The sequence below is a fragment of the Mesoplodon mirus genome, assembly GCF_964341445.2.
Source record: "Mesoplodon mirus genome assembly, chromosome: 9".
Classification (NCBI taxonomy): domain Eukaryota; kingdom Metazoa; phylum Chordata; class Mammalia; order Artiodactyla; family Ziphiidae; genus Mesoplodon; species Mesoplodon mirus.
The window spans coordinates 54,091,155-54,113,722 of NC_138985.1; the positions used below are offsets into that span (position 1 = coordinate 54,091,155).

The window sequence follows — 22,568 nt, forward strand, 5'->3', positions numbered from 1 at the left end:
CGAAAGACAAAATTTCATGTGGGATCTGACTGCAAGAGGGTATGGACAAAGTGAAGCAGGCCGGGCGCTCTGCACACAGGAAACACTGGGCCCTGGGCCTGGGAGCAGAAAAATATCCTGGTTAGAACACTGAGAGGTCCATGCAGAAGCAAACCAAGTGCAAACCATCATTACTAATTACTGATCACATGTTTAATATAACAAGTAAAAAGGTGCCCCAACCAGAGTTTGGGATCTATACATATCCATTATCATCTGCCTATTTTTCAGTTTTTTAAATGAAAAAACTAACTGCAGCACCATGTCCTGAATGCATCACTGGAAAAGTATGCAAGTATACTCACACCAGGTTGATACCATAAGACAGAGGAACAATGTCAAACTAATGAACTGTCTGGGACCATCACGGTACAAGTCATTCTATCAAATATCTTAAGTGCTTGATGTTATTGTTTTGTACTGTTACTTCACCTCTATTTTTGTATCTCTTGTGATGTAGATTGTAACCTCCTTACAGATGTCACTCATCTGCTGTGTATCTTACCTAGTGGTAATTATTCCCTAATTTTTATTTAGCTGCTCAGAAGTCATTCTATTTTCTGAAGCCAAACTAGTAAAAGTGGCCAATGGTGTGTAACCTGCCTCTGACAATGACTATGCTGTCTCTGACATTAAAATAAAAATACCCTACAATCCCATGGCCCAAGTGGCTAGTAAACATCAGTATACATAGCAAAATCTAGAAAAGTGGTTATTTAACCTTTTAGGGTCACAGATCTTTGAGAATCTGATGAAATTCAGAGATCCTTCTCACCCAAAAATGCAAATACAATATTTTGCCTATAATTTTGGGAGGCTTATAGATCACTCCACTCAGGCTCTCAAACTCATCAGGGCTAAGAACCCCTAACATAGTGATAGCAACTGGGACGATCACTGGTTTTCACAGTTATCAATTCCTTTAAGTAAGCAACCCATCAACAAACTATTTTAAGGGTTACAGTTTTCCTTTGGTGCTGCCAAACATATTTTCAACTTGTGCATCAGGAAATAATAGATGCCAGAAATAAAAATAAGTCATTCCCTAAGTTTAGAGCTGAGCTATTTGACTTAGAATACTGAAAAATCTCAGAACAATGACATCTTTAAGTCATTAATACTATGACGTAAGGCTTCAGTACAGTATGCTTAATACATTTCATTAAAAATATCACACACACACATACATACACACACATGTATAGCCATAAAAGTATACGCCATTTTTGATGGAAATACCAATTGTAGGGAATCAATCAGTTTCTAACTTAACTGATAACTAGAGTGTAGCAGCAATTCTCAATTCTTTAATAACGTTCCACTAGTTAATGCACACTTTAGACATTTCAGCTTTTAGTGGATATGAATGAACTTTCTGGTGCACTCATTGCAGAAGCACGCAGTTGCCTTCCAGTGGGAGTGGAGTAAAGACCTATATTGGGCACTCATAGGGAACTTAACTGTTCCCTTGCCTACAACATAAATTAAGGATCACAACATTCTCTCCAGCTAAACCTAGAGGCTGGCTCAGAATCATTCGCCCAAGCATTTCACTGAGCTGATCAGAATTAGCAAGTGAATTAAAACTTCTTAGTACTCACTTCTGTCTATGAAGAAGTCTGTGTAAAGTTCCCTCTCATTCTTCTTCTTTAAAATGTAATGAGGAATCCATAATGCTATTAACTTTTTATATGTAAGGAAAATGAGGCTGAAATGGTAAGTAGCCTACTTGATCACACAGCAAGAAAATGATGGAACTTAGAATCCAAATATTATGATTTCCAGTTCAGCACGTACATTAGTTAGGGTTTGGTTCATCCGCAAATGACAAAATATCAGTAGAGCAGTGGCTCCCACAGAACAGAAGTTTGCTCGTGTCTCACATAAGGGAGTTCTCACATCACAGGGCTGTTGTGGCAACTCCACAGTCTTTAAGGACCCAGGCTCTTCCCAGCTTATTCTTCAGTTACCCTCACAATGCAGTCTAGTCCTCATGGTCCAAGATGGCGGCTAGTCCTCTACCAAATCATCACATCCACACTCCAGGGTGAGCAAAGTTAGCGGCAGGGGAGAGATGGAAGGTACATACCAGCTGTGTTTTTAAAAGGTTCCCTAAAACCTGCAATACAACGTTTCTTCATATATCACACTGGCCAGAAACTTCATCAAAATTCCACATCTAACTGCGAAATGGCCACATGGCAAGATAAAAATGCTATTAACTAAGAAAGAAAGATAAACAGATATTGAAGGACAACTAGTAGTTTCTGCCCCTATATCATGTTGAAACTAAAAGGTGGAAAAGGTGAAACTTGAGGTGTCTGACAGAATGACTTGCAGTACGATGGCCCCATACAGTTCAACTGTGTGTTGTTTCTCTGTCATATCCTGTCCATCAAGTATGAATATACAGGCACACGTTTTCAGTGATACACTCAGGAGATGATCACTGTTTTCATTAACAAATAATTCTCAACTGGATGAAATTGTTAAATTATCTCCATTTTTTTTCAATTAATAAATTTCCAATAAAATAAAAACCAAAACACTACTTTACTGTTTTGAAATGGTCAGATATCTGATAGGTCATTACTGCCAATAGGATAAAATTCTAATATCTCGGAATGGCACACAGGCCCACTGAAAATCACCGTTCTAAACTCGTTCCTCATCAGTGGCCCTGACATATCCTCACTCCTGAAGAACTTTTTACTGGCCCTGAATATGTCCCAGATTCCTCTGAATCTACATACTTTACACAGTCTGTCCCACTGCCTGAAAATGTTTTGTTCCCCTACCACATCTTGTAAGAGAATTATTCCAACAATTCTCAAATATCAGTTTGCATAAAAATCACCTGCATTGCTTTTTTAAAAAATGCTGATTCTTAGGCTATAGCTTCAAAGATTCTGTTTTACTAGGTATGGATCAGGCCCAGAAATCTGCAGCATTTTTACTAGGAGAAGAGTGCCCGAGACAGAGAAAGTGCTCAAGAATGCTGATGATTACTACAATAAGTCCATCTTGCACTAGTTTAAGATGTTTTTCTTCTGGATTAGTTTACTAAAGGATTAGTTTGCTATTATGAGGTAACACCATAATTCTATCATGATATAATGAAAGAAGAAGACACATTTTCAGAAATCCACATTTGGAAAGATTACTGTGTGACCTCAATAAGAACTCTTCCCTTCATAATATGTTTTGGTTGCATTCAATGGGAAAAAACAGATACCGAATAAGACAACCACTTAAATATAAAAGAATATTGTAGTATTATTAAGATTACTAGGAAGACAATATTTAGGTCTTCCAATTCTATCTGAAATACTAGTAGAAATTGCAAAGCTCATACTGTACATTCTACTTAGAGTCTCATCCTCATTATTTATTTCCTCAACAGAATGAAATAAGAAGAGACTGTAAGTCAAAATATAAAAGCTATTCATCACAATTTTTCAGTTAAATAGTCTCAGATGTGGAAGATATAACATTATGAAAGCCTCTGAGTAAATACTATAGGAAACCCATTTATGGACTATGATGTGCACACTTAAATTTTTTTTCCCTACTGATATTATACTGAAGAAGTGCCTTCTAGGAAACAGTACCACAGTAAACCAGTCAACTACTCCCAAAGAGGTGTACTAAAAATCTGACTGCCTGATGGTTTTAGTTCAAAGAAAACATACCTCAGAATTGCTCTGAAGAGTTTACAGGTATTAATCTGTCAAATAATTTTACCTAAAGTCACTCTAGATGCCTTATGGCTAAAGACAAAAAGAGTCATAAGCCACTTGGAATTCATATTTATATAATTAACAAAATGCTTCTCAACTGCTTCACTGATTACAAAAATTTTTTAGGTTTCCAAATATATTACTTTAGGAAACAAGATTTCATTCCTTAGAATTCTGAAGCTTTCTGCTCTTTATTTAATGTTTGAAAGGAAGTATGTTCAACCTAGAAATTTTGTGGTTTTATTTGCTTTTTTGTTTATTTGTTTATGGCTCAACTGCAGTGGAAGAGAAACTGTAACTTTGTATTTTTGTGAGGTTTTTTTCAAAGTGTCTTAACACATTATTTGACGGTATACAATTACTAAATTATAGAGAGTGAACTGCAGTGGTTCTCAGCCCTGCATGTACACAAGAACTATCGGGAACTCTGGAAAAAAAATACCAGTGTCTGGGCCAAACCCCAGGCCTGTCTAATCAGAATGTAGGGATGAGGCCCCAGCACCAATATATTTTCAAAGTGCCCCCTAAATCACAAGAAGGTTAGATCCACTGAGTTAGAGAGACAGATCCCTAATTTACATTTGAGTCGGCTGAGTCCACTGAGCCCCAATAAAGAATGAGTGGCTTTGTCACAACTAATTGTGTGCAACAGAGGGCTCAGTTCTGCTTCTCAGCACAGTGGACACCTCTCCCCTGCCCCATGAAGCTCCCTCTCACCCTGCACCCTTAAGGAGACAAGGCAGGGTGGTACACCCCACACAGAACAGCCGGGCCTTAATGGTTTCACCTCTGAATGCTGCTAGATTAACAGGTGAACCAGAATTAGGAATCAACGAATGTGAAAATTCTGTTAATTCTACCCATTAGACACATGACTCCACATTTCTTATTGGGAAAATAAACAGCTGCATGATGAAGTTAGTTGAAAACTCCTGGCACACCTCCTTTAGAACTGAAAGGTCAAGAGTAAAAACACAAAGATTGCCAAGTAAATTCACTGCAATTTGAGTTTTTCTGGATATCACAATACATGGGTAAAGAGTTATTAATAGGGTCAGTTGCTTTTTTAATCCATAAACATGATTTTTTTAAAGATTCGTTATACTTCTGTTGTAAGAATGAGGAGTAAAAATAGAAAGCACATGGTGAAAATCTGTTTACTTTTTGCCATTGTTGTTTTAATTAAAGCCTTCAGTCCTAGACAGAATCAAAGTGACTTACTGTCCCTTATGTAAATTTTTATTATACACAGCTAGATTTCCACCTTTAAATAAAGGAAAGAGTACAGAGATGAAGAGATTATCTAAAAAGTTCCATTTAAAAATGTGATAGTTTAACTTTAGTGTGTATACATGGTTTGACTGATACCCACGATGAGGAATTCAGTAGGAGACAATCTTAAAAATAACCGACTATTTCCCAAAATCTCATTTATCATTTAAACTGGAAAACAGAAGGTGAGACTAAAGTACATATTTCAATATCAATACTTAAAAGATGAAATCCAAGCCGCTGTGAATTACTAAATTCTGATTCTAAAGTCAATCAGTTTTACAAAATAATTAGCTTAATGGAAACTAGAAGTTCTTATGCCCTACTTTAAGAAGCACCTGCATATTCTGAAAAACACAATAAACTTCAGCTGTACTATAACCCCATTCCTTTAATCTATATAATAGTGTTTGTCCAATTTCATTCTGCCTGCTCCAGAGTTATATTCAGTATCTGGTCACCAATGTTAGTGAACACACAACAGTAATCCAAATTATTCTTTTTCATTTTATTATCCATGGGTTTTTCCTGTTGCTGTTATTTTTCCTTTTTTTCTTTCTTTCTTTTTTTTTTTTTTTTGCTGTAATATAATAAGCTAATTCATGCCTTTCTCTTAGTTTTGGAAAGAGTTATATGCCAACATCTAGGCAACAGATACCCTTTTTCCTAATTTAAAATAACTATAGGTTGCATACTACAGTAGGAAATTTGTAATCAACCTAAAGATAATGTCTTAAAAGTACAATTAAACATGTCATAACAGAAGAAAACCCTGGTAATTACAAATAGTACCAGCCTTTCTGGGGTTTTAAACAGTAGTGTAAGACTAAGAAAAATCGCCACCCAGTGATGCAAATGAAAACTGCAATTTGTTTTTGTGTAAAATGAGTACCCTAGAGGATTACTACAACTTCATTACTGAATGAACGAATAGTACCTTCTTATGAGACTAGAAACTAGTTACCAGGGAAAGGATGTTTTTCTACAAGGTTTTTTTTTTTCCTTATTATTATTCAGCATGTTCGACATTTTACAAAGGCTAAAAGCTTTGCAAACCTTTACAGGGAAAAAGCTTTCTGTCCATAAGTGAGCTAAATGTGTACAAGCAGCCCAGGTATTCCTACTATCAATAAAAGTGTCCAGACTCTGTCTGGACCCTCAATTTCAAGTCATGGGGTGTTGACTTCAGCAACCCATCTAATAACTGTGACCTAAAACTTATTTGTGTTAAGCAGGAAGGCTTGCCTAGGGGAAGAGGTATTCTCAAGGTGGGAAAAATAATTTATAATTTTAACAACATAATTTAACCTTTTTAGAAATACGTTATAAAGGCCAAGTAAGATGATAATCTAACAAATTCTATAGAATCCATATTGATAAGAAGTTTTTGGTATAAATATAATCTAAGTCTTTACTTAGTTGTATCATTTAGAAGTTAATAAACACACAAAAACACTTATATACACTTATTTTCCTGCAATGTATCTATTGTACATAAGAACAAAGAAAGCTATGTGGATACATGATAACCAAAACACATGTGTCAAAGTATGGGGTCATGTTAATAAAAGTATTTCATATCTACCATTTGACCTACTTGGTACTTTTCAAAATATTTACTTGGTACTTTTCAAAATATTTTACACAGTATGCTCTGAGACTAAGCAGATATCATATATGTCAATATAGAACCACATGATAAAAAAAAAAGCAACTCAGAACAAATCAGTTTCTTAAAAAAAAACAGGTTACCATCCTGTTTTTTAAGATAATTAACTATATTCCTAATAATTTATCCTGACTTTTATCAGTCAATTCAGTTAAGGCCTTAACTGCTGAAGGATATTTTACTAATTAAACAATGTATAGTTGTCCTTAGGTTTCTGTAGTACCCCAATACTAAAATCTGCAGCGGCTCAAGTCCCTTATATAAAATGGCATATATGTGCATGTAACCTATGCATATCCTCCTGTATACTTTAAGTCATCTCTAGATTACTTATCATACCTAATACAATGTAAATGCTATGTAAATAGTTGCTAGGCATATGGCAAATTCAAGTTTTGCTTTTTGTGGAACATTCTGGGTTTTTTTTTTCTTTCAATATTTTCAATCTGCAGTTGGTTGAATCCACAGATGCAGAATCTGTTGATATAGACGGCTGACTATATATCATCTTCCAACCTCAACTTCATTAAGGAGACTATAGAGTTTTATGCAATAGTTTTAAATATTTAAAATATTAAATAGTGAAAAGTTTGGAGCAGCCAAAATTAAAGCCAAACTTTATGAATAATAATACAACCAACCCTCTTTTATTAAAAAAAAAATAAACAAAAAAGCACAGCACTTTGTCTTTTAAAAATTAATGAACACAATTTAAATTTTTTAAAAAGAGCTTAAAATGTCACTAATGTCTTAAATTTTAAAATGATAATATGACCTTTTTTTTTTTAAGTGATGGAGGGCTTCCCTGGTGGCGCAGTGGTTAAGAATCCGCCTGCTGGGCTTCCCTGGTGGCGCAGTGGTTGAGAATCTGCCTGCTAATGCAGGGGACACGGGTTCGAGCCCCGGTCTGGGAAGATCCCACATGCTGCGGAGCAGCTAGGCCCGTGAGCCACAGCTACTGAGCCTGCGCGTCTGGAGCCTGTACTCCGCAACAGGAGAGGTCGCAATAGTGAGAGGCCCGCGCACCGCGATGAAGAGTGGCCCCCACTTGCCACAACTGGAGAAAGCCCTCACACAGAAACGAAGAGCCAACGCAGCAAAAATAAATTAATTAATTAAAAAAAAAAAGCAAACATTAAAAATAATAATAAAAAAAAAAAAAAAAAAAAAGAATCCGCCTGCCAATGCAGGGAACACAGGTTTGAGCCCTGGTCCAGGAAGATCCCACAGGTCGCGGAACTACTGAGCCTGTGCTCTAGAGCCCACGAGCCACAACTACTGAGCCCACGTGCCACAACTACTGAAGACCGTGCACCTAGAGCCCCGTGATCCGCAACGAGAAGCCACCGCAATGAGAAGCCCGCATACCGCAACAAAGAGTAGCCCCCGCTCACTGCAACTAGAGAAAGTCTGCCCGCAGCAACGAAGACCCAACACAGACAAAAAATAAATAAATTTATTTAAAAAAAAAAAAAGCGATGGATAGCTTAGTGGTTAAGAGGATAGGCTCTGAAGTCAGAATGCCTGGGCTAACTCCAGATCTGCTCTATGTAAGCTAGAGCAACTAGCTCTAGCTTTTTAGTCCTCCCCTGTATGTGGAGATAACATAACCACTTCATTCACATGGTTGTTCTTAGCACATTACACACATTAACTCATTTAATCACCTCAATAACCCTATTGGGTTGGTACTGTTATCATGCTCATTTTCTAGATAAGCTAAATGATACCCAGGAGGTTTCATAACTTCCCCAAATGATGAAGGGTAGCAGATATACCAACCCAAAATGCCACTTTGGCATAAGAATTATTTTGAGCCAAAGGCACTTGAAAACTAGCAGGTGCAAGAAGGGCCCTCTGACCTCCCCTTTTCTTCCTGAAAGCAGGAGATAAAAAAGAAAAGAAACTTATGGAAAATGCCAGGAGGAAAGAAACATCCTTACCACCAGAGATGGAGAGTCAGGGGCAAGAGAACTCCACAAAATCAGAGCCTGTTAAAATAACCTTCATCTTCCTATAGTATCCCCACATATTTTAGTTACTTTTCCACAACTGCCTCTTTGCTCAACCTGGTCTATGAGAACCTAGGTTTGGCCACCTCTTTGGGTCTTCATTCTCCTGTGGGGGCCCCCATGTACATGTGAAAATCCATATGCTTTTCTTCTGTTCATCTGTCCTATGTCTATTTAATTTTCAGGCCCAGCCGGAGACCCTAAGAGGCAAGAGGTAAAGTTTTGCCTCCCTTTCAATGGAAACCCCAGTAAATTGTAGAGCCAGGATATAAACCCAAGGGGTCTGGCTCGAGTCAGCATTCTACCTGCAACTCACTGGAGAGTCTCTGCCGTGCTCCTGAGAAAGGGAGATGGTGTTACTGATGAAAAGAGAAGAACAGAGGAAGTGAGAACCCAGACATGATGCTGACTGACAGCATCAGAACTTCAAGAGAGTAACTAAGATCACAGAACAGTAGGTACACAAGGAGTTTTCATGGAAAATGGAAGCGGGCAGTGGAGCTTTGCACCTGGGAAAAAATAACGCTAAACAGAGACAAGCATCAGCAGACATGGCAGCTGAAGGACCAGAAGCCTTCAGCCAACATTCGGGAGTCTGCTCTTGCTTGGATCATCTGAATGAGGGTGCACTGCCAGCAGCACCTGAAATTAGATCACAGTCCTGGGACTGGGAGGCAGTGATGCCTCACCATGATTTCCCAACCACAAGACTATGGTACAGGAGTCAACACCAATCCCGCTTAGTCGAAGGTGGCCCTAGGAAAACTTCCTCAAGATACAGCATGTCAGCTTTGGGGGAGATGCACCATTATAGCTTAGATATATCAGATGCAGCAGCTGGGACATGAAAGCATATGAGAGTAATTAATTGCCAGAAATTCCCTCAAGCATTAGAAAATTTGGATATTTCTGTCTTCTGAGGCCCAGTTAAAGACCATTTCTTAAACTAGTCTTTCCTAAGAAGGAAAGGTCCGTAACAGAAGCTTCACCGGCTAAGGCAGAATACCATGGAAACGGGGCCCCTGTTGGGCTAGTTATAAGACAGGCAGTGAAACATCTTCATGTTACAAGCTACCAGACACTGAAGTAGATTTTAGAGAGAGCAGCACCAGGGGTTTTTTTCAGTTGTGGTTAAAAGTTGTCTCTGTAATGCTGCAAAGTGGCAGGCCACAGAGCCAGAGAGGTGAAGAAGACGTATCGAGAGTTCACGAAGTCCAGCTGTAGAAGCTGTATGTGCTCTCAGACACGTCAGTGCACTACACTCACAGCCTTTAAATGCCTATTTGATAACAAAGACAATAAGGTGGATTTCTAATCATGAAACAACAGAAAAGAGCACAGTTCTCTGCACATGTGTTGAGATTACAGAGGTGTTCTAAAATGAAGAATACAGAACAGAGTTTGGAAAACCAGGCTTTGCTGAAGCAAATTTCTGAGAGAAGAATTTATTGTGAAACTCCTGAAGAGGCAGAAACTATACAGGAGACTAGAGGAATCCCTGAAGTTTTTCTGTTAGTGGGGCTAATTTAGCAGGTAAAAGGGAAGCAACGCTGGCAGCTTTTGAAACAGAAGCTGGGGTTGACAGAGCCAGTTCTGACTTAGAAGGCAAGGCACAATTTCCTGACACTGTAAGAAGGGCCAGAGAAGCAGTTGTGCCCATGGCACCCCACTTTATCCCAGTCAGGAGGCTCCCCAGAAAAACCACCAACCCTGGTCAGACTATGCCCCACTACTTTACCTCAGACGTAGGGGATCTGGTCAGAGAGAAAATAACTCTGACCACTCTAGTTACTGCCCCTGTCCCAGGCCACAGGAAGCAGATACAGAAAAACACACAGGCCTGCCAGAATTTGACTGTGGAAAAGATGGGATATTCTATGTTAACATTCAGCCATGAGAAAAACTCTCTTCCGGTCTCCCAGAGATTAAGGCCAAGAAACAGAAGAGGGCCAGAGGGGTAAAATCCTTGCATCCTTACTGTGAGAGACCAGATCCTAAAGGGAAGGGCTGAAGAGGTAGAGACCCACCCACCAACCCTTCTGAATGTGTGGGGTCAGAGGCCAAGAGGGCCTAAGCTGAAGGTTCAGGATTACCCGTAAACCCAAGGAGCCATCTTCTACTCCTCAAGACACACAGACAGGGCTTCCCTGGTGGCGCGGTGGTTGGGAGTCCGCCTGCTGATGCAGGGGACATGGGTTCGTGCCCGGGTCCGGGAAGATCCCACATGCCGCGGAGCGGCTGGGCCCGTGAGCCATGGCCACTGAGCCTGCGCATCCGGAGCCTGTGCTCCGCAACGGGAGAGGCCACAACAGTGAGAGGCCCGCGTACCGCAAAAAAAAAAAAAAAAAAAAAAAAAGACACGCAGACCATTTGCCAATGCCAAGGGATTCTGGGATGACTGGGCCAAGATAAAGACAGAAGAAATTGGAAACCAGAACCTGGAAAGGGAGACACCTGAGAAACAGCACCAGAAGCAAACACTCTATGAGTTCATGCAAATCCTCTCAGAGAAGGAGCTGAATTTGGCGGGAGGAAATCCAGAGTAGAAGAGGATGCGTTTCACAAGGGGACACTGGGTTTTGGTTCCTCCTCACCACCCTGTTGGTAGAGAACTGCTGGGAAGAATTATCTAAAGACTGCAAATCTCTTCCTTGAGGGGAAGACACAATGACATGAAGGAAATGTTATTTTTCAGAATTCCCCTTGGGAAGAGCATAGTACTTGGTTGAAAGAAATATTTTTTAAAGCCACTAAAATCTTAATAACTAGCAGGTAGTAATTTTATAATAGAAAATATACTAGTCTTAACATTTAGGAGACACTATTTAACATATTTAGATTTAAAAGTGTACTTCAACACTGTTGCTGGGAATGTAAATTGGTGTAGCCACTATGGAAAACAGTATGGAGGTTCCCCAAAAAACTAAAAATAGAACTATCATATGATCCAGCAATCCCACTCCTGGTAATATATATGGAAAAAAATGAAAACACTAATTCAAAAAGATACATGCACCCCAAAGCTCATAGCAGCACTATTTAAATAGCCAAGACACAGAAACAACCCAAGTGCTCATTTACAGATGACTGGACTAAGAACATGAAGTATAAATATACATACATACACACACACACACACACACACATACACACACACACACATATATACATACACACACACACACACACACAAAGGACTATAACTCAGCCATAAAAAAGAATGAAATTCTGCTATTTGCAACATGTATGGACCTGGAGAGTATTATGCTTAGTGAAATAAGGCAGACAGAGAAAAACAAATACTGTATATCACTTACATGTGGAATCTAAAAAATAATACAAATGAATGTATATGCAAAACAGAAACAGACTCACAGATACAGGAAACAAACTAGTGGTTACCAAAAAGGAGAGAGAAGGGAAGAGGCAAATTAGGGGCACAGGATCAAGAGATACAAACTACTATATATAAAAAAGATAAGCAATAAGGACATACTGTACACCACAGGGAATTATAGCCATTATCTAGTAATAACTTTGAATGGAGTATAGGCTATAAAAATATTGAATCACCATGCTGTATACCTGAAAGTTATTATAATATTGTAAATCAACTATACTTCAATAAAAGAAATAAATGTAGCTCATTCAGCAACTATTTATTGGATGCCTGATTTAATTTTTGATGCTAATTTAAGAAGCAAGGCTTGGTGCTATTTATAAAACAGAATTTGAATTTACCAAGGATTCATCAAGACTTCTGCTTTTTCATAATTAAGAAAGGTTGACTAGCTTATTGGATAGAAAAAATAGGATGATTTTATAAATTGAATTTGAAGGACACATCCAAACCAATGTACTGTATAAGAAGAGTCTGACTTGATGACAATATTTTAAGTGATTGATGACCTCTATTTTTATAGATTTCATATACATAAACTAACTCTGGAATTAATAGGAAAATGTTTAAAAATCAATCATATACTTTTCAAGTAATCTTTTAAAGGAAAAATAATTCATCTAATTATGATATTGTTTCCTAAAAAGACTCACCTAAAAGGACAAATCCATCTGCTTCTGTCTCTGGTACCAAGGGCTTTTTAGATTCTGGAGGCTTTCTGAAGAAGTGAAACATTGCCGCTTCCTCTGTTACCTGAAATAGAAACACTATATAATATCAAATTCAGATGAAACCATAAAACTTTTACCCTTCTTAGTAAAAAGCCAAATACAGGGACTTCCCTGGTGGTCCAGTGGTTAAGAATCTGCCCTCCAATGCAGGGGACATGGGTTCGATCCCTAGTCAGGGAACTAAGATCCCACATGCTGCAGGGCAATTAAGCCTGTGCACCGCAATTACTGAGCCCACGTGCTCTAGAGTCCATGCACCAACAGCTAGAGAGCCTGCGTGCTGTAACTACTGAGCCCGTGTGCTCTGGAGCTTGCGTGTCACAACTGGAGAGAACAAAGAGCCCTCTCGCTGCATTGAAAGATCTCACGTGCTGCAACTAAGACTCGATGCAGCCAAATAAATTTTAAAAGCCAAATATAAAGGTATCACAATAATTACTTTTAGGAATTCTATTCCTAAACTTAAGAACACAAGCCCTCTCTAGGTGTCAGAAGACAAAATCAGAAATTAAGGAGCATGGACTTCCAGTTTGAAATACTGTGTTCATCCTCTCTCAATTTCTGAACATGCAGGAAATAATCCAAGAAATCACTACAAGTAAAACCAAAGTCAACAGATAACACCAGAATCTGGAAGGATCTCACTAGCCATAAACTGGACACTGGACTGAGGAAAGAGGAAAAAAACACCAAACCCTGTCCAGGTTTCTTGTCATGCCATAACTACCTTAAGCCTCATGAAACTAAGGCCACCTGAAAAAAGAAAAGAAGGCACTACAAACACCCTCTAGAGTTGGTTATCTGATTCAGACACTCAAGGACTGTATTCATTGTAAAATTGTAGCCAAATGTAAATTCCCATCAGTGCAAATATCTGTGTTGGTGACATTATTGTGCACTACCCCCAACACACACATACACACACACACACATATACACCCTCTCTCCTCTGTGTCCTCCCATCTTTGTACATTCAACTTTGTACACTCAGGCAGGGCAACAACTCTTAGAAAACAACTGGGAAGGAAGTTGAAGGAAACTTGGGAGGACACGTCACGTTCTGAGCTGCTATAAGTAAAGCAATATAAGAGACAGCAAAGAAGAGTTCCTGGTGGCAACAAGTGCCCCACATTTCAGTTTCATATATTCCACCCACCAGAAAATCAAGCAGGGAGGATAAGTAAAGATTTTATCTGAGCAAGATGCTTCTAGAAACTGAGAATTGCACCGGGATTTGTGTAGGTCAACCTGCCCTGAGTTGTAGATCGGAGTGGATGGTAAAAGAGCCAATTTGTTGACAGAAAACACATCTGGCAGGTTTCACTTTTTAAAAGAATAAAAAATGGAGAAGAAAAACACAAGCCATGTGAAAAAGGAAATATTTCAGTAAAGAAAAAGGAATCGCCTCTGAAATCCTCAAAGGCTGAGCTTACTGGATATAGTGATGGAGCCAAAAGAAAAGTCTGGAAATAGTTTGGCACCCTCAAGAGAGTACAAGGAGACATGGCCTGTATGAAACTGGTTAAAAAAACAAAAACCAAACCAAAAAAACAAGGTTAGATGGAAAAGCAAAAGGAAAAGATGAAAAGACAAAGAATGAGATGAAAAAAATAAGATAAAGAGAAACCCATGCAAGAAAGAAATGAGATCAGAAAAGAACTGGTTGGTTTATAAGCAGGAATGTAAGACAATAAAGTTCAAACTCAAAGACTTAAAAGACTGGAAGAAGCAACTAACTTCTCAACCCCAAACAGTTAAAACTAAAACAGAGAAAGCCTTTGAAGGAACAACAGATGATTAAAATTCAATCTGGGTAAGGATCAAATCAAGGATATAGCCATCACACCTGATACTAAAGCCTCAGCCTGGATGAATGTGGCACTCAGTAAATTCTTAGGCTACAATGGGTCAGGAAAAAGAGACGAAAGGGATCGGTGTCCAACTGAAGCCTTGTAGAGAAAAGATACCTTCAAATAAATAAAGGGGGGGCACATTTAAGAGTGAAAGAGATGAGAAATGTAGCAAATCTAAGAGTTACAGCTAGCAAAAATTGTAGGTCTGGCTACAGATACATGAAGCTGATTATAATCAAATAGATAAGAAGCCAACAAAATTTTTGGAGAGTTGTGCTGCCAAAATGACTACAAGTCTGAATTAAAGGAGGATTTTGACTATTGGAAATTTACAACAATGCTGTAGACAGGAAGCTGCCAGAGAAAACTGCTCAGCCCCCAAGGAGGGTCTATTCTCCAGTGCCTACTTTGGTGGTAGCCAAGGAAGTTACTGGAAAAGGAAGAAACTTTGGGTGGAGTGCCTGGAGAACACGGGACTGGGGGTGGGGCTCTCCTGAGAAGCAGAATCTGGGCATAATTAATGAACATTCTCCAATCTAAGGCGGGGATCCCCCAAAACGCCTGCTCAGTGGGATTCCAGAATTGCTACCACTCGGTGACTTCTGTGTATCTCCCATTCCTCCCCTTTTTGGATGACAGTGGTTTGGGCAGTTATTTTCCCCAGTTACTGGAGGGGACAGAAGGGACAGACTGCTGGTCTTTTTAGTTCATGAAGTCTCTAAAACAAGAGGTGCCACATCTGGACCTGATGAAGAAATACTGAACTTAGAGCATGATGCTATGACTGAATGGGGCCATTTGGGTTATTGCCCTTGGGGAGGGGTGAGTCACTCTGTCTACCGTAGGGAGAGAGAACTGAGTATATGGTGACCACGGAATCATTAGGGCCATTCACTGGCTCTCCACCTTATATCAGGAGACATGTAAGAACTGCAGTTTTCTACCCTCCTTGGAGGTAGGTGTGGCCATGTTGCTTGCTTGGTTCACTGTGTAACATGCCATTAGAGTGCTAGAACAAGGAGCTTTGTGGCCACAGAGAGAGGCCCTTTAAAAAGTGGGTCCTTTCTAACATATAAAAGAAAAGCCTTTAATAGAAGGACTCAAATTTCCAATACCTTTTCATGTCTGGCCACAAGACAGAAATGGAACAAACACAGAAATCACAAAAGCGGTTCTGATAAGTCATTCTCAAGCCCCCAACGTTTAGATACGTTGTTATAAAAGCCAGACCAAACTCAGCTGTAGTGCCAGAATCCCTTTTGAATGCAAGTATTTTGTAGAGAACTTATGATTCAAATAATTAAGTGAAGCATTTAAGTTTTTCATGACCTAAAAAAAATCAAACTTAAACAATATACAGTCTTAAATAGGCTGCAGCAGGTTGCCAACAGTATGACTTATATGGCAATGCATAATATTACAGTTTGTCACTTTAGAACACTATAAAATTCCAAACATATCTGAGTAGGAGAGAGAACTTAGGTTCCAAGAGTCAAGAAACATCCAGGCACGGAAGAAACAGGTCAGGAATAGGAAAAAGGTAGTAGAGACAGTATAAAGAACTCAGAATGGCAGCAAAGACTAGTTTGCTACAAACATCCATTGGTAACTGCTCTAAAATGGTTATGAAAGTACCAGTCAACCTCGCACCTGTTATTCTGCCAACCTGACCATTGCCTTAACTCCTTCCTCTACAGTAGTCACCTCAAGATGTGTTTCCATGGGAACGCTGTGCCAATTTTACAATAAAAGCCTTGGGATTCCCTTGCACCATCTATACTGCTGCTGACATTCATGATTCATTCCACTAGGTACCTAAGTAAGTCTAACCATACATATAGCTTTACAGTAATCTCCATGCATGAAAAGACCATGTCCTGAGACACTAAAATCTGTAATCAAATTATCTTTATACCATGATATTTTTTGTACCTTTGAAAACACACACAAGGTGGTATAAAAATTTATCCCAGTGGGACCGGCAATACCATTCTAAGATCTTCCCACAGCAAGAAAGCTGCATGGTTAGGTCACCACTCCAGCAGCCAGATTTCCTTTCCCCACCTAAGACTAGAACTGGGAAACAGAACGGGGGGTAACTAAAACCCCACTAACATTTGCTGAGCTCCTACGATGTGTCACACACTGTACCTAAATGCCTTATAGACTCTATCTCCTATAATCTTACAATCATCCCGCTAGGTACACATAACTATTCACAATGTGTAAGTGAAAGAATTGAAGTCAAGTCGGTTAAGTATTGATGCAAATGTATATGGCTAGTAAACAGCAGAGCTAGAATTTTAAACCAAGTCTTTTTGGTACCAAAACTGAATGCTTTTCATCAACAAAGCACCAAAGACAAGGAGCCCTTAACAAGACATTTGTGTTGGACTTTAGTATTTCCTAATATTAGTGAAATACATTTGATTAATTCCATTTCTGTCTTTCTAAATCCGTACTTTCCCAAGCCTTGCTCAGCTCTGTGTTCTGAAGATATTTGCTAATTCCACAATATCCACGTTCCAGACTTTCACTTACTTTATATTTATATTTTATGAGTATTTATTAAGTGCTTAGGCCAGATACTGACCAGGCACTGCAAATGCAGCACTCAACTTATATTTACGGGAACTAATAGCAACCTGAAACTACCCCATTTTGGAGGCAATCCTGAGTAAAACTAAGAGGAATTTAGGAGCTCCATCCCAAAAGTGCAGGAGGCCTGGAACAGTCCTGCTGCCCCCGGCTGAGTATATGGGAAGACATGAGCACTCATGCTTCTGACTTACATGGCCTTGACAGTGGCCTTCTTCTGCCTGGGCTTATCAAGCATGTTCCAGCCTCATTTCCTTAGATACGATTTCAGTATGTTAAAAACTGTCTACAATAAGCAAATTTTACATTTTATAAGTGGGTGAAATATCAAAATTTATTCTTAAAAATCCATTATCAGCCAGCAACAACACTCTTGCCTGGCTAAGCTGTGACCCAACCCAGAACGCCTCTTAATCCCCAAACATGGGAATCCTGGAACTGCTTCCATATGGATGGGGGATGAAGGGTTCACTGCCCAAGACACAGATTGGGAGAAAATCCTTGCAAATCACAAATCTGATACAGGACATGTGTCTAGAATACATAAAGAATTCTGAAAATTCAATCATGAGAAAACAAACCAATAAAAACTGGACAAAAGCTATTAACAGACATTTTCCTAAAGAAGATAGGTGGGTCTTCCCTGGTGATCCAGCGGTTAAGAGTCCACCTGCCAATGCAGGGGACACGGGTTCGATCCCTGGTCCGGGAAGATCCCACATGCTGCGGGGCAACTAAGCCTGTGCACCACAACTACTGAGCCCACGCTCTAGAGCCTGCAAGCCACAACTACTGAGCCCACATGCTCTAGAGCCCACGTGCTGCAACTACTGAGCCCATGCACCTAGAGCCTGTGTTCTGCAACGAGAAGCCACCGCAATGAGAAGCCCGCGCACCGCAATGAAGAGTAGCCCCCACTTGCCACAACTAGAGAAAGCCCGCACGCAGCAATGAAGACCCAGTGCAGCCAAAGCAAAAAAAAAAAAGATATGTGGATGGCAAAGAGCCACATGAAAGGATGCTCAACATCATTAGTCAATAGGCAAATACAAATTAAAATCTCAATGAGATAACACTATACACCTATTAAAATATTTTATTAACGATTTAAAAGGCTTGCCATGCTAACTGTTGACAAAAATGTGAAGCAACTGGAACTCTATTATACACTGTGGTAGGTGTAATAATATAGTACTGTGGCAGTTTCTTAAAAACATAAACATACACCTACCATATGACCCAGACCTTCTCCTTCTAAGTATTTACCTAAGAAAAATGAAAGCATATGTCCACACTTGTACACAAACGTTATACAGCTTTTTTGGTAATAGCCCCAAACTAGAAAAAATCCAAATGTCCAACAACAGATAAAAAGGATAAACAAACTGTAGCATATCCATAATACTATTCAGCAATAAAAAGGCATGAAGGCCTAAGATACGCTATGACATGTATGAATCTCAAAAAAATCAAGCTGAGTGAAAGAAGCCAGACCACAAAACACTTCTAGGAAATGCAAACTAATGTATAGTGACAGAAAGCAGATCAGTGGTTGCCTGGGGAATGGGAGGTGCAGGGAGGGAGGGTGGGAGGGAGGAATTACCAAGGATCACACGCAAACTTTTGAGGGTGATAAATATATTCATTATCTTGATTGCAGGGATGGTTTCAGGGTATATAAACATGTCAAAACTCATCAAATTGTACACTTTCAACATGTGCAATTCACCATATGCTGATAATACCCCAATAAAGCTATTTTAAAAATTCATTATTAGCATGATATTCTAGATGTTATATAAATGTTGTAGTTCACAATTATTCGTAAAATTGTCTCAAATCTCTTAAACGACTCTGTGTGTGTTACAAATGCAGTCTTTGTATACAAAGCAAGATACTTCTTTCTCTATGCATTCACACAAAACTGAAAAATAAAAGGACAGTGTCTTCACTTTTAATGGCACGCAGACTGCATATAGAAAGCGACCCTGATCGCTACACAGCACAGATCCTACTGCGCTGAAGGAGGGCAGCACAAGTGATATATTTATTTTTTCCTATTATTCTAAGACTTACCTTTTAAGTGATATTACCCATGACAAAAGGATTAAGGTAACCTGGTTTTCTCAATTTGATCACCCTCTTTCAATTTCAAAAGACTATTTGACAATATAAATATGTCAAATAAACTGAAATGTCTATGTGGGACTGATAAACAGCAGTCACTTAACTATATAAGAAAAATATATATACACACATTTTTCTTCACATTGTGTCAAAATCCAATAAATATGTAAATTTCATAGTGCTGAAAAACTAAAATCCTGAACCATGTTTAATCCTCTTCTTCTGTGTGGTGGGTTGTGAATTGCATGGTTAGACAAAAGGAATACAAATTTAGATAACAAGTTTCCTAATTTCTTCCGAGAGATGCCAAAAAAAGACAATGTTCCCATACTTTTGATAGTTTTAATCTTGAAAGACAAGATTATACTACCCAAAACAGCATTAAACAGTATAAAACATTCCAGAAGACTCAATGAGAATGAGAAGAGCCCTGTTACACTTCACAAACAGGTAGCCTTGAGTTTAACTTCATCTGATGGGCACAGATATAAACCAAGAAGAGAAGGACGGCCTCTCCTATAAGAAGGATCACCAGGAACAACGAACAGAGTGTTTCGGAGACAGCAGAGAGATTAACCTCACTAGAAGCATGGAGGTAAGCAACAGAAATGAAGACTACAAAAGAAGAGACAAATTATTAAAAGGGCTACTAAGTCAAGAAAATGTTAGAATATCCAGAGTGGCTTACCGGGATTCATCTAATATTATTTTCTAGTCTAGGATCTTGAGGAAAGTAGTGTTTCAGAAAGATTAAATTTAAAACAATAGGCTAGACAACATGGTTGGACCGAGTGATTATCATACTAAGTGAAGTAAGCCAGAGAGAGAAAGACAAATATCCTATGATATTGCTTACATGTGGAATCCAGAAAAAAAAATGATAAAAATGAACTTATATACAAAACAGAAACAGACCCACAGACATAGGAAACAAACTTATGGTTACCAAGGGGGAAAGGAGGGAAGGGGTAAATTAGGAGTTTGAGATTAACATATATACACTACTGTATATAAAATAGATAACCAGGGCTTTCCTGGTGGCGCAGTGGTTGAGAGTCCACCTGCCGATGCAGGGGACACGGGTTCATGCCCCGGTCTGGGAAGATCCCACATGTCGCGGAGCGACTAGGCCCGTGAGCCATGGCTGCTGAGCCTGCGCGTCCGGAGCCTGTGCTCCGCAACGGGAGAGGCCACAACAGTGAGAGGCCCGCATACCGCAAAAAAAAAAGATAACCAACAAGGACCTACTGTATAGCACAGGGAACTATACTCAATATCTTGTAATAACCTATAATAGAAAAAAATATCAAAAAGAAAAAAAATATATATATATACATTATATATGTATATATATATGTATAACTGAATCACCAAGCTGTATACCTCAAGCTAACATGACACTGTAAACCAACTATATTTCAATTAAAATAAAATAAAATAAAATGAAATAAAATGCTGGAGAGACTGATTGAGAGAGTGGAGCCATGAAGTTAGAACGTTGTAGCAAAAGGGACTGGACTATGGTGGGAGAAATTTGAATGAAAAAGAAGGGGTGTACAGAAATGTGAAACAGGACCTAGTGACTCTCAACTCTACAAAATACTGATGGAAAGGAATTACTAAAAGACGACTGAAGTTTCAATCCTGAGGGAGTAAAGAAAGTGATATTAAGAATAAGAAAAGGAAAGTCGGAAAAGGAAATTTAAGAGAAGAAAAAAATTAACTCCATTTCAGACAAGTTTACATGTAGTGAAACAATGACTGGTCCAAATGGAAATATGTGAAATGCAGTTGGAAAAACAGGACATAGTGCTCCAATGAAAGGAATAAATTGGAATTTGGGAGCTGTTAGCATGTAAGTGGTAGCTGAAATTACAAACATCAGTGGTATTTCAAACTGAAAATATAGAAATTCAGGGATTGAGATCCTGATCTCTAACATCTCAAATTATATTATGAAAATACACCCCTTTAATTATCACCAAACGGATGTGTATACCCCCACTTCTTCAAATTTTTCAAAAACATACTTGGCTGTCATACTGGGACTAAAATGTTAACTCGACTATATTGTTTCACATTTCAAAACTGCAGGAACAACTGACCTCTTCAGTATAATCCAGGGGGGTAAATTCAAATGCCAGGCAGATAACTAAGAGTGAAACCAGCCCAGAGTGACACAAGAGTGAAAGAAAGTTCAGGCTTGGTCTAAAGATGGCACCTCTAGGGAGGGGGGAGATGCCCAGGGAGCCACGAGGAGGAGCCCTTCACCAAAACAAGGCTTGTGAGGAACCAGTGAAAGAGCTTTGAAAGGTTTTGAGCTGGGAAAGCCTGGAATCAGATTTGCATTTGCTGTTATGGCCAAAGTAAAAAAAAATAATAATAATAATAATCACTAAAAAAATTAGGACCAGGCTGAGGCTACGGTTAGGGCATCTTCCCACTGACTCCTGGCCACCACCCAAGATGGTCCCAATGCATCTAGGAACCTCTGAGGAATGTAAATTGAACGTGTAAGGTTGCCTCTGTCTGAAGGTCCCTCCCTTTGATGCCTGTGTGTGGGACCATGGGCCTTGGACTCAGAGCTCCTGCTCTCACTGTCACCCAGGCCTCTTGGAGAACATTTTAGCTGAAGTATGTGTTTTATACTATTTCATCCTTTCTAGTACTTTTTCTAACTTATTTGCTTTTTCAAAATGAAACTAGCAGGCTTTCTAATTATAAAGGTAATTTCTATTTTGTATGTGCAGGTAAGTTTTGTACATCCTTAGGAAAAAAATATGGAGAAATATACACCAAACCTAATAGTTGTTGTTACCAGGAAGCATGACCAGTTTATATTTAATTTATGGTTCTTTTGTAGTATTTGCTTTTTTCTAAGTCAAATATCATATATTGTTTTACAATAAAAAATATTTTTAAAAAATTTAATGATGTATACTTGATTTACAATCAAGAAAACTGTGTTATTATGTTACTGTGTGCTGTGTTACTTTCAGGTGTATAGCAAAGTGATTCAGTTTATATATATATTATTTTCAGAATCTTTTCCATTATTGAATATAGTTCCCTGTGCTATACAGTAGGTCCTTATTGCAATCTATTTTACATATAGTAGTGTGTATCT

General features: G+C 38.8%; 1 protein-coding gene across 2 annotated transcripts in view; it reads right to left on the bottom strand.

The window, feature by feature from the left end:
- Positions 1-22,568, bottom strand: part of UMAD1 (UBAP1-MVB12-associated (UMA) domain containing 1) — a gene marked incomplete at its 5' end in the record, with an annotated part of 241,648 nt that overhangs the window by 203,702 nt on the left and 15,378 nt on the right. For both annotated transcript variants that reach the window (XM_082631808.1, XM_082631809.1), the window contains one exon: positions 12,786-12,885. In XM_082631808.1, coding sequence (XP_082487934.1) covers positions 12,786-12,885 — 100 coding nt within the window. The remainder of the gene's footprint in view (positions 1-12,785; positions 12,886-22,568) is intronic.